This window comes from Aulonocara stuartgranti (genome assembly GCF_965226115.1).
Source record: "Aulonocara stuartgranti genome assembly, chromosome: 7".
NCBI lineage: Eukaryota > Metazoa > Chordata > Actinopteri > Cichliformes > Cichlidae > Aulonocara > Aulonocara stuartgranti.
The window spans coordinates 34331500-34343974 of record NC_138945.1 but is presented as its reverse complement, the minus strand read 5'-3'; the positions used below and the strand labels follow the sequence as shown (position 1 = coordinate 34343974).

Genomic DNA, 12475 nt, shown 5'->3' with positions numbered 1-12475 from the left:
AGTGTGCCCTGCCAGGTGTTAAGGTTCAAAATATTGGGGATGGAGACAAGAGGCAAAACCACAATAACAACACTGGTCCGGCCGGGTCAAGTCAAACGATGATTTTAATGATCACACACATGGGAGATGGACACCGTATGCAGACAACCTCAGATCTCAAAATGGTGGAGCATTGCTCAAACTCTTATAGCCTCTGGTGCCCCCACCTTATCATAAAAGCCTAAACATTCACATGCTTTCTCTCACACGGCGCCTAAGCTACGACCTTGGCTCCCTGTTTATCTGCTCCTGCTGAGTTGGGGCAGAAAACTCCAGCATGTTCTGTTCTCTTCTAATCAGACAAATAAGGCGATGACTTTCTGCAAACAGTATTTCTTATAACATCATAAAACAATATCATTCATCCACAATAAATCAGCAGTTTAATGTAATGCAAATCAGCTTAACGAATGCAATAGTTATCAGCTTCTTCTAATTCAGGAGAATAATGCAAACTAAAACTACATAATAATTCACAATCTTTAGTTAGGGGTATAACATGGCATAAAATAATATTATAATCTAACACAGGCCAGGTGGCTGGCCACACCCAACGATGACACACACCTGTAGCTGATCAGCCTCTCCGGGGAGCTACTTAGCAGTGCGGCTGAGCTCTCTTCTCGTTGTGTGACTACCCGTCAGTGTTCTCAGCAAATTCAGTGAGTGTTAGTCTGTCGCTATTTAGGTGTATGTTAACGGCTGCCTCTGTGGATTTTCCAGCAGGAGTGCAAGAATAAGAGGGCAGTGAGCGCGAAGACACGGAGTACCTTCAGAGTTATTTACTTATGACTGCTGTTAACATCCATTTTAACAGCATGAACAACCATTTATATAGTAACTGCCTTGTGAAGCTTAACAATAAAAAACTGGCAACAAATAAAAAATACTTTCAGAAATGTTAAATATTAAATCATTAAGACAACATAAACCTCTAGCCCCATGGTAGCTGGGGCTAGAGGCCCCTCCAAATGACCCTGACAAGGATAAGCAGAAGAGAATGGATGGATGGGTGGGTTGGGTGTCCAACCCAAAAATAAATGAAGACATGAGTTGTATACCACACCAGCAGCTTACCCTGGCCAGCCCTGTAGAAATAGTCTGCCTCTACCAGTAGCACCCACTGAAAAGTGGGGCCACACCAACCCAATCTTTACCAAACACTTTACTGGTCATACTCCGTGCCACTTCTGCGCCCCCCCCCCCCCAATTAAATGCAATGGATGATGGATATTTCAGACTAATTGGACAAGTGACGGTAGTGAGCAATCCAAAGGTACAGTAGCAGGAATATTTGGAGCAGTTGAGAGGTGCAAATGGACAAGTTGACTCCGAAAGCAACCATTCAAAACGCTTTATTTACAGGTGTTTGGAATTTAACGATGCTGGAAATAGCAGCAGGAAATTGTGCAGGTAAGAGTCTGATAACAGGAACATGGCAGGAAATCACTGCCAGAAATAAACAAAACAAAAGCAGGACTTAGACTCAGTGAGAGGTAAGTGTTTCAAAGTCAATATTCATTTCAGAGTCCAGGGAGGAGGGGGGCAGAGACGTACGTTACAGGTAAGTATTCCTTAGGTAGCTGGTAGCCAGCTTGTGATCACAGGTTGAAGTAAAAATGAGCTCTGAGCATGAGGGAGCCAATTACCACCATCGAAATGACAACAATCTGGAGAATGAAGGCACAAGCCAGTCTTTAAATGCTTCTCACTGATGAGATGATGAGAGACGGAAGTGACGGCTGAACCCTGGGAAACAGAGCAGGTGGGCCCAGCCGGAACAGCCATCCCATAACTCCACCTGAGACCAGAGAGAGAAAGAAAGTAAAGTAAAACACAAAAACCTGCACGTTGCCCGGGCCACCACACATAAAGGGCAGAACAGGCATGAGTTTTTAAGTTTTATGGGCAGAGATGCAAGCCCGCACATTCCTGTGGTGATCTGGAACAACAAGATTTAACAGTATTTACTAAATGAGTCTGTGACAAGTGCCAGAACAGTTTATCCCTGTTACCAGTATCACTGTAACTTGTTTAATCTGTCAAAAACTGTGAAATACTCTCTGGTTTGACTTTCTCACATATTTGATTGTTGCCTTTTTCTGTTTTCTATCAACTTTTGTTGTCGTTGTTGTTGTTGTTGTTGTTTTTAAGCTGCTGTCTAAAGAAAAAACAATTAAGGACGATTACTTTGTAAAATTGCTGTTAGAAATAATTTTCTGATTAATCTCTAATAGGGAGACAGTTGTAGACACAATATGAAGTAATTTTTCCATGGAAACAAACCATTAATATTCCAACAAGCTTATTTGGAGGAAGAAGATTGACTCTGGGAAGCGAGTCATTAAATGATAAACCTCCTCCTGTGAAACTATGCGCATCGTCTGAAATGCTTTTGTTTTTATCTCAGCTCCCTGGGTTGCCGCCTGCTGACAGTTCTGCTGCATCACTTTCAAAAAGCAGAGTGCTGACTTCATCTGTGATTTCAATCGGCTCTGCCTTAACCTCATTTGCTCCTTTAATGGTCAGTGCATTCTCTGTCTTATTGATTCATTTCCAAAGACCATTTTTAGTTTCCGAGTTAGTTTCATTTTCCAAGTCTGTTGGTCCATTTTAAACCTCACTAATTACTTTGACATTAGTAATTTTGTCACCCAGCACACCCAGGATCATAATTTCAAATTAAAATGTCACAATGGTTCTTTTTCTGAGAGCAGTCAGCCTTACCACCGCTTCAGTTACTGGTTAATAAAGTGGAATGAATATCTGCACTGGCTTCAGTTTTAAAGGAAGACTCAGCTCTGAAGCTCTGCCAAAACTGCACACCGCCATTTGTCAACACAATAGCCTTGGAACACAGGGTTTCATTTTGCAGTTGATATCGTCACAGTTTTGCTCTTGTGATCGATCACTCTGGGAGCCGAGCTCAAGTCCACTTTACTCCTTTTGGCTATAGCTTGAGGCTTCATGGATCAAGGATTGCTAGTTAAACTCCAGAGAGAGACCTGCAGACAAAGATCAATTCCTATTCAGAAAAGGTGGATTACAGGGGAAAAAAAATCAGAGACAGATACACTGAGTTGATGCTGTGTGGTGTTTTCCTTTTGCAAAGTGAGATTTAAGATACAAAAAAAGACCTTTAAAGTGTTTTATGTCAGTACAGTGAAACTTTTAGGTTAGAGCTGACAAGACCAGTAATAAAAAGTTGAAACTGAAACTTTTTATTGTGACAAAAATATATTTTCTCTCCTTTGTCATGTCATAAGATGACTCTGAGACCCACAAATTATTTCATATGTTAATCTGGTTCCTGAAATCACTGAATAAACATCATAATAAATGGTGATTTGATAACAAAGCATTGCACTAAGTGGCTTTGATTACCCAGACCTAGTAATACCAACACAGGCCCTGATCAGACTGTATTAATAGATCCCAAGTCTGAAAAGTCAAGCCACTGTAGAAGTGCTTGTATTTATTGGCCAATAGGGGGCAGTCCCTGTGGTTACAAGAAGAACTGCTGAATCTGTCACTGGTTGAAGTATTGCAACAAAAACCTCGTAGGCATTGCTTTTGTTGCTAGCAGATTTCCACGGTTTCCTGTAGTTTTTCATATTTTTCTACAAATATTCTCTAACTACTAACCCAGCAGTAGTAAAACTTGAAAAATCAGAAATAAAAGTAAGTAAGTAAAAGTTGTGTATTTTGACTTTGAAAGTGGCCCGTGTGAGTGGGGCCTTATTCATTTAACCCCACATTATCACACATCAAAGATCACACATACATTTATGTGTTTAGTGGTCATGTGTTTGAAATCCTTCGTTGAATGATTAGACTGAGGTGTGGTGACCCAGGGTGAGATCTAAAACCTGCAGGAACCTCTCGAGGACTAACCTTCCCTACCCCTGCCCTAGTTTGTCTCAGCCCTAAAGCCTTAAAATGGTAAATTACACACAAAAAAAATCTTATAGTACGGTAGTTATAAAGACTGTTTTTGCACTCGGCAAAATAATAGTAATAGTAATACATTTATTATTTCAAGCAGATATGAAGCTCCACGCCAGATCATGTGTAGTCGTGTGTGTGCTTCACCTGTACAGCAGCTTGCTAACCAAACAAACTGGTGTGAGCTGATAACTTTGCACTGCGCTGTTTTAATCATATGTGGTAATTTCTAGCTGTTTCTGTCTTTATTTATTTATTTTTCACAGCCCAAGGTTTCACCATTATGCAAGACAGATACATGTAAAAGATCAGACTCTTGTATAGAGCCACTTTTCATATAATACCATATGCATCAGGGCACAGAGCTGCACAAATAAATAAAACCAATTTTTTTCTAAACCAGTTTTCCACGTTAAAAAAATAAATAAACAAATATATATATATATATATATATATATATATATATATATATATATATATATATATATATATATATATATTTCCAATCAGACATTCACGTGTTTGTCGGCACTTTGTTCTTGGTTCCTCTTGTGCCACCCCATTTATAAAATCCTTCAAACGACCCTGAGTAAAGAGCAGTTTATCGTTGTGTCTAATTAAAGATCCATTTACTAACTTATTGGCGTCAGTTGTGACACGAGTGCTAGTTGCTAATTCCCACCTACTAATTGGCTGCATGAGGTTGCGTCATTTCCTGACAGGGGACGGTCAGAAGCGAGAGATCCGCCAGTCTTTGCTCAGTCGCTGTAGTAACGTTTGGGAAGCGGACTCTGAGCTGCAGGTCACCGTCGCACTTCAAGCAAACGGATAATAAAAGCAAAAACCAACAAAGCTCTCTTGTTCCGTGCGGATGTGCATAGATAGATATTTTTTGCGAGCTTGAAGTCGTTTGGAAGTAAAACGGTGACCACAGCGGGATATTGAACTCCTCGAGACGCGGGGCAGGAGCCCAAAAATAAGTTTTCATCCTTTTCTGTTTTCTTCATCGAAGGAATTGTTATTCCTTTTTGCCGAATTTGTTGGACTGAATGCGTGTAATTTTCAGTTCCGGTGTTTATTCTGAACTGGAGTGGGGCTGTTGACGGCGAGGCGGACACCAGAGAAGCGGCAGCTCGGTAGCCACCTGACCTCCTGGAAAATAAGACGGCAGCTGATGACACGCAGGCTGAGAGCTTTACGTGGCACATTAGTAAGCTCACTGACGGAGTGGGACGAGTTTTCCACGCGGCTGTTGCATTCCCAGCCGTGACGCACCGTTTGCGCGTGAAGTTTGCGGAATACTGTTAGCGATATCTAATCAATATTAGCGAGATAATTTGGGTGAACGCTGACATTGAGTTGGGCATAATTCTCTGAACTTCTTTCGTGTCTGCGAGAATAACAGCCTGAAGTGGTTCATCTGTCGGTACCGGAGACCATGGGTATAACCGCGCTGCAAGTGCTCCAGTGGTCGTGATGCCAAGCGCCGGTCTGATCCCGCGCGTCCATCCCGTTATGTGCGCTCTCTAACCCCGCAGAAGTGTGGTGCCGTGTCCCGGTCACACCGCCAGGATGAGCAGCACCGACCTGGAGCGCATGTCGCTCAGCTCTTCGGCAAACTCTGTGGCGTCCAGCGCACGGACGCTGTCAGCTAACGTGAGGAAGCTGCACAACGCGCTCAATCTCCTGCTCAACGATTTCGAAAGGGAGCAGTTCATCCACTGCCTGAATGTCTACCACTCCAAACGCAACGTGTACGACCTGGTGCAGACCCTCAATGTCATCCTCAACGCTCCCAGCAAACGGCAACTTCTGCCCATGCTTCGGCTGGTGATCCCCCGCTCCGATCAGCTCCTTTTCGAGCAGTACACCTCGGAGGGCCTTTACTTAAAGTCGGATTTAGTTGCAAGCAACGGACACGCCGAGCCGTCCCCGGGCGAATTCCTCAGTGCTAGCCCGACGCCCCCGGGGCATTTCTCTCCAAACAACCCCCCCGAGTTTCAAGTGGCGCTGCGGGGCTCTCCGGACAGCTTCAGCACCAGTAGCGACGGGACAGCTCCCCTGGTACCTCTTCTCGGGAGGAACTTTATCCACGAGCCGCCCGGTGAGCTGCGCCAGGTCACCATGAAGCGGCACAAGAGCAACGAGGGCCTGGGCTTCAGCATTCGCGGCGGTTCGGAGCACGGAGTCGGGATCTACGTGTCCCTGGTGGAGCCCGGGAGCTTGGCGGAGAAAGAGGGTCTCCGGGTCGGTGACCAGATCATGAAAGTCAACGACAAAGTCTTCGATAAAGTCACCCATGCTGAAGCAGTGAAGGTAAGCGTTTCATTTTTGTTATTTTTCTTACACAGCCGAAGCAAAATTCTCTTTATAATAAACAATAGATGTGTTGTTAATATATGTTAGATCCCAGCAACATTGAACTGGCACGAACTCCTGGGAACTACTTCTGCTCTAGACCTCGCTATCCCGTGTATGATTATCCCCCGTCTCGTATTAATTACGTGTTTGGCCTCTGTGTCTGAAATTGACCTCTTGGCACTAACAAGCTCCGATGTGTTCAGGGGAATTAATTTTGTCCACTGAAAGCAGCTTTGTAATATCACTACGCATGTGCTGTAGCAACACTGGAGTGTCAGCTTTAAACTATTACTTCTAGGAAGCTCGTATGTAACCAGACACCTTCAAAGCAGCTGGTAATCATAGAAGTGTGTGTGTGTGTGTGTGTGTGTGTGTGTGTGTGTGTGTGTGTGTGTGTGTGTGTGTAATGAGGTCATTAATTTAACGCTATAACTTAGAATAAAGATGACTTTATCCCCGAGCACTACTGTTAATGACATTGAGCGCAAAGGACACCTATTAGTAAATGAGGTGATAAAAGAGCATGTGCGAATAAGTGTGCAGGGCAGATTGATTTAGGAGGAATTCTATTGAAGACTTGGTTTTATGAGCCTTGTGAACTGTCCATGGTGCTGAAGAGTCCTCTTAACTCTTTTACCTCTTCATCCTGACTTTTCCCCTTTGGCTCAGTTCTTACCCCCATAGGGATTTTTGTTGTGATTGCACTCATTGACACCAAGGTTGTACTCACAGCTCAAGCAATCACAGTTCAAAAGCGCAAGTCAGTTTTAGCAGGGTTGTAAAGTTGCATCTCACTTTAATTGTTTTATGTTGTTAAGAGATTCAGAAACTCACTTTCTTAATGCATAATTACACTGAATATGTAAATATACACTCACCAGCTATTTTTAGTATGCTTGTACCAAATTGGACCTTCTTTTTCCTTTAGAACTAAGAACCCTCCTCAGAGATGTGGTTCCATATTGACATGGATAGCATTAAACAGTTGCCCATTCCACCACTTTCCAAAGGTGCCCTGTTGGGTTGGGATCTGTGACTGTGGAGGCCATTTGAGTACAGTAAAGTTATTGTAATGTTCCCAGTTTGAGCTGATTTGAGCTTTGTGACATGGTGCATTGTCCTGATGGAAACAGCCATCAGAAAATGGGTACACTGTGGTCATAAAGGGATGGACATGGTCAGCAATAATAGTCAGGTAGGCTGTGGAGTTCAGTACTGGGGCATTTTGCTGGTGTGTCGTAATCATTATGTGTTGTTGGTCTGGTGTCTCATGGAAAAGAGATTTCATTTCAGAGAAACCTCTTGTCAGAGTTTAGAATATCGGTTTATGGAGCCGGCACATGGAAAAGGGAGCTCGTCAAACACTTTTAGTGTCCATAAGATTTATTTTTCTGACACAGGTTGGAAGTATTAGTTAACAAGATTTAGTTAGTTACAATGGCAATTAAAGATAATGAGAAATGTTCACTTGGTATCCTATGACATAAAATGCGGATGAATGAAATGTGTTCACTCTTTCTACATTGCCATGTGCTGTCTTTGGCCCGTGGGCCACACGTTGAGAACCATGGTTTCAGCACATGGATCTTTTGCACTCAAAGGGTAGAAAGTTCTCTGTTAAAGTCGACGAGCTAAAGAAAAGTAGCGACCAAAAGTGCCAGGTATCAAGCTGCTTTTTAAAATGGTGGTTATCTGTAGTTGAAAGGTCACTGTTATGTTCCCTCCAGCAACCATGGATTATAGCTCAGATTGAGTCCTTTCTAACCTTCACTGGTCTTCAAAAAGTCATCCAGGCTCTGTCTGGTCTCGTCTGGGTTTTTGTAATTCACTTTATTCAGGGCTCAGCCACATGGCAATCCCCCATCTGCGTTTAATCCAAAAAACTGCACCTTTAGGCTTTTGGCTAATGCTTAGACATGAGAACATTTTATGCCTCTTTTCCTTCCCCATGGTTGCTTTAGGGCAAGTTTTGGGCTTTACGGGGTCAAGGTCCCTGACACATAATATTTAACCTCCTTTTGTTTATGGGCCCTCTGTTATCGCCTCTTCATTCCTGGTGTATTCTGTATCGTTTCTTATTGTAGCTTTGTTCATTTGATCTGCCCATAAGGGAGACACATAGGACATATACTTTCATAACCTTTTAGTGCGTTGAAGTGAAGCATTCATTGTCCTATTTTTGTCTTAATAATACATTCTCTTAAATCTGCTGACTACAGTCTTTCACAAAACTGCAGGAGACTGTGACTGTGCCTCATTTATGCATTGGCTGGAATACTAATGGCATGTCTTAGTTTTTTTTATTTTTTTTATTTCTCAATCATTTCAAGTTGTCTCTTATCTGTGGAAAAAATGCCGTTCATCATTGCTATTGTAAATAAAGAAGTGGAGCATTCTCATCCCTTAATTCCCGTCATCAGAATTCAGCTGCTCCATATTGATGATAGCATGTCTATACCTGTGACTGCTACTAGTTACCACTGCTGCATGCCCTAGTGCTGTTATTAGCTGCAAAGTGCAGGCATCCAGCCAGCAGGAGAGGAGCCTTGTCTAAGATAAAGTCCCCCTGGAGGTCATTAATGCTTGAGTTCAGTTATTTTTATGCCTTCTCAGTTTGGACTAAATTTTATTAAAGGCTTTTAGAACTGTAATCAATTTAACCTTTTAAACTCCAGGCCCACTTGAAAGTCCATCAATACAAACTCATGTTGTGCAACCAAACATTGTAAAATATAGTTTATATTCAGGTCAAGATGCTGGGCGACATTGTTTTTAATCTTGTGCTGCATTACTTCTTGTTTGTACACCCTAAAGCTTAATTTGTAATTTTAGGGATGCACCTTGAAGTGTGTGTGTGTGTGTGTGTGTGTGTGTGTGTGTGTGTGTGCGCGCGCGCGCGTGTTCTTGTTTTTGTTGTCTTTGATGTCATCTATCCTCCTTTTCAACAAGAGAAACAAATACATTCTCATTATCAACAGTTTTAAAGTCTTTTATCCTTCCATCACAATGTTTTTGAACATTTATTTGGCACAAAATTGATGGGAAACAAAAGATAAACATCAAACACTGCCATCGGAAAATGCCATCCTCCTAACCAATGGCAGTCATCAATAAGAGGGGAATTTTTAGATGTGGCTTCTGCTTATTTGGTGAAGTCCCAAGAGATCATGCACAGCAGGGCCCTTTTTCTGTATGATAAATAGATTCTGTGGATGACCTGGAAGCCATTTGACCTGTGTTTATGTCTGTGAGCACAGTCAGTGGCAAAGCAGATTTTTGGCCACCAATAACAAATCAATATCAGTTTAAGTGCACCCTATATTTGGAACATTGTTACCGGTTTACCTGTTGCCCGACAGCTCTTCCTGCTGAGGAAGTGAAGCAGTTACACTCTACCAAGCTCCACTGATAAAAGCAGTGATTTTACCCCTTAAAACACAGGAGTTGTTTGTCTACCACTTCTCAGTGTTATAATACATTAATTCAGAACTTAAACACACAAAGTGGATGAACAAGGAGCTGGTCCTGTTTTCTGTGAGGTAAAAATGACTGCTTTTGTCAGTTTTGTCTGGTGGTTTTAAAAGAGAATTTCTTTCTGAATGTGTTGTTTCTCCAAATCAAGAACTTTGTTGACTGTTGCCACATATCCACTTGCAGCATTAAAATAAGCTATGCAGTTTCTGGAGAAATTGCTGTGGGACTGTTGTTGTTACAGGATTTTGGTCTGTGGCTTGCTGCTAAAAATTTGGTGGTAAATAGGTTTTTATTCTCAAAATGGCGATATTTCTGAGCATCATGCTAATGTTCTAAAATGACCTATGGGGTTTTATTTAGAAAATTTCAGTGTTAAATTATATTGATCTTCAATAAGTATTTAGAGGGTTTCATCTTTGAAAAAAGTGAGTGTCAATTAAATTCCTTTATTATTCTTATAAACTCGGGATTTTTATTTTGAATATCAGAGATATATCTGACACTGGTGGGTTTTTTTTTTTTTTTTTTTTAACAGTTAACTGTTAAGGCCTTTATTTGAAAAATCTCCCATCGTTAGAGCACCTTGATGACATACAATAAATAGTATAGTATATAAGTAAGAGTGGAAATGATCCAACTTTTAATTTGGAAATTCTTTGTTTCTTCTTCTTTCTTTCTTTTTTTTTTTTTTTAAAGCATATTGTTCTTCTAAGAAACAGGTGACTTTTATGTTCAAACTTGTTGATGCTATCTACTGCTGGAGCGGTGCTGCATGTGTCTCCAGTTTATGTCATTATATTACACAAATTATATTATTTATTTAAAAAAAACAGATAAATCTCAGAACTCTGGTCTCTGCTTTGATAACTGGCTCTCTTGAGTTAGTATTTCTGTACGAGTTGAAGCCTGGTCTCAGGATTTTCTACAACAATCAAAGCTGATATGTTTGCCTGATACATCGTTGCATCTCTAAATAGTTTTCTCATTAGACTCCTTAAACAACAAACCAAAGCACATCTAATAAACTTTTCTGATGATTAACTGACTGAATCTCTGTGTTTATAGTCCTTTCAAAATCCAACAGCCACGTCTGTGAAGCTCAGTGAATCTAAGCTTCTGTCATTTGTGACAGATGAAATTTCACCACTGAATAAGCAGCTGTCTGGACGCTCTTGATGAATCCAGCTGTGACAGCAATTCATTTCAGCAGTCTCGTCGCCTTGAACTGAACGCTCCGAGTATCCAACTTCAACTCTCAGTTTTAATTTATGTTTTTAACGCCAAACCAAATGTTATTAAGGTGGAAATTGTTGCAGCCCTAAATTCTAATCTTCAAGTCCAGAAATAGTTTTCTGCCACATTTACTAAGTGGTTCGAGCTGAGCGATCTCATTAGCTCTGTTTTCAGCAGGAACAGGCAGCTGTTTTTCCACGGAAGATGCTTTGATTGTCCTCCACACCGCAAAAACATCTTTAAAACATGTTGATGTTAATCCCAAAGGCAACCTCTGGCTCTATGAACAGTTACCAAGAGCAATCCCCTCATTTGTAACCCTCCTGGTGACATCATACGAACTCATTAACTTGTAATCACTTGGGATACATCTGATAATTGCTTGTTTTTAAGTTTTGTACTGCAACTATATCCTCTTTAAGATCACATTAATGCGGTAAAGATGCCATTGCACTGAGCTCTCTGAATTAAATTCGGAGCGAAGCATAATAAATGCAAAGTGGGTTAAACATCTGCAGACTCTTCACAGCAGGCAGTCCGGTGCCGTCTGCATGTTGGCACTGCTGAGCTAGACCAACCTCCATCACAACCCTGGATTTAGCTCAGAGCTATGAATCAATTAATAGTATAACGAGATTTCTATCTGCCTCCCACCATCTAATCGACACACTGACCATTAGCAGTCTGTGGAGCTGCTCTGGGCCACTCGGCTCCCGTTCCTCTAACTTGTGGCCAAGTGTTTGCATGTCAATGTCCCTGGCAGCAGACTATGTGTCAACCCAGTGAATTTAAACAGCGGCCAAGTTTTCATCTCTTATTGAATCCCCTCACTCTCTGGTCCCTTTGCAGGATGGTGATAAAAAAGCAACTGTTCCAAACACAAGAGAGGCACACAGTATTTCTTCAGCTCACTGTAGGCTGAGGGAGACGGGTAAACATATCGAAAAGCAAACTCATCTCTTATCTTTTGTGTTCTTTGCTGGCTCTCTGTTTGTTCTTTGTGCTGCTACATCACCGCTCCTCTTTTGTTTCTTCCTCAAATCCTCCTCAGACTTGAAACCAATTAAATTAACAAAATCAGAGAGCCTGTGGCTAATGGTGAGACAAGACTTGCCTGCCTTATTGTTAACGTCTCTGGCCAGGAAAGCAAAATGGATGTCCTTATCCCTATCCTGTCACATCTTCTGACTACCTGGCACGCGGCAGAGACGATGATTAATGAAAAGCTAGTGCTGGGTAGATGCATACTTGGTTGCCAACCCTGGCATTGACTCTGGAGACTGAGGCCAAGGCAGGCTTTTAGGAAGAGGAGCGAGTCGGAAAGAAATTCAGCTGTAAGTTCTTGACACGGGAAACGGGAAACGGCAATCTACTGCTTTCAGAGGCCATCTCCGAACACGGGTTTGCTAAAGTGTAGTGGATT

The 12475-nt window shown here is 41.8% G+C and overlaps 1 protein-coding gene across 4 annotated transcripts in view; it reads left to right on the top strand.

Annotated features, from left to right (window-relative positions):
- The first annotated feature begins 4698 nt into the window (after positions 1-4698).
- Positions 4699-12475, top strand: part of whrna (whirlin a) — a 200671-nt gene continuing 192894 nt past the window's right edge. The window contains exon 1 of one of the 4 annotated variants that reach the window (XM_082541590.1): positions 4699-6300. In XM_082541590.1, coding sequence (XP_082397716.1) covers positions 5557-6300 — 744 coding nt within the window. In that variant the 5' untranslated portion in view covers positions 4699-5556. The remainder of the gene's footprint in view (positions 6301-12475) is intronic. The other 3 variants (XM_082541591.1, XM_082541592.1, XM_082541593.1) reach the window with 3 other exon arrangements.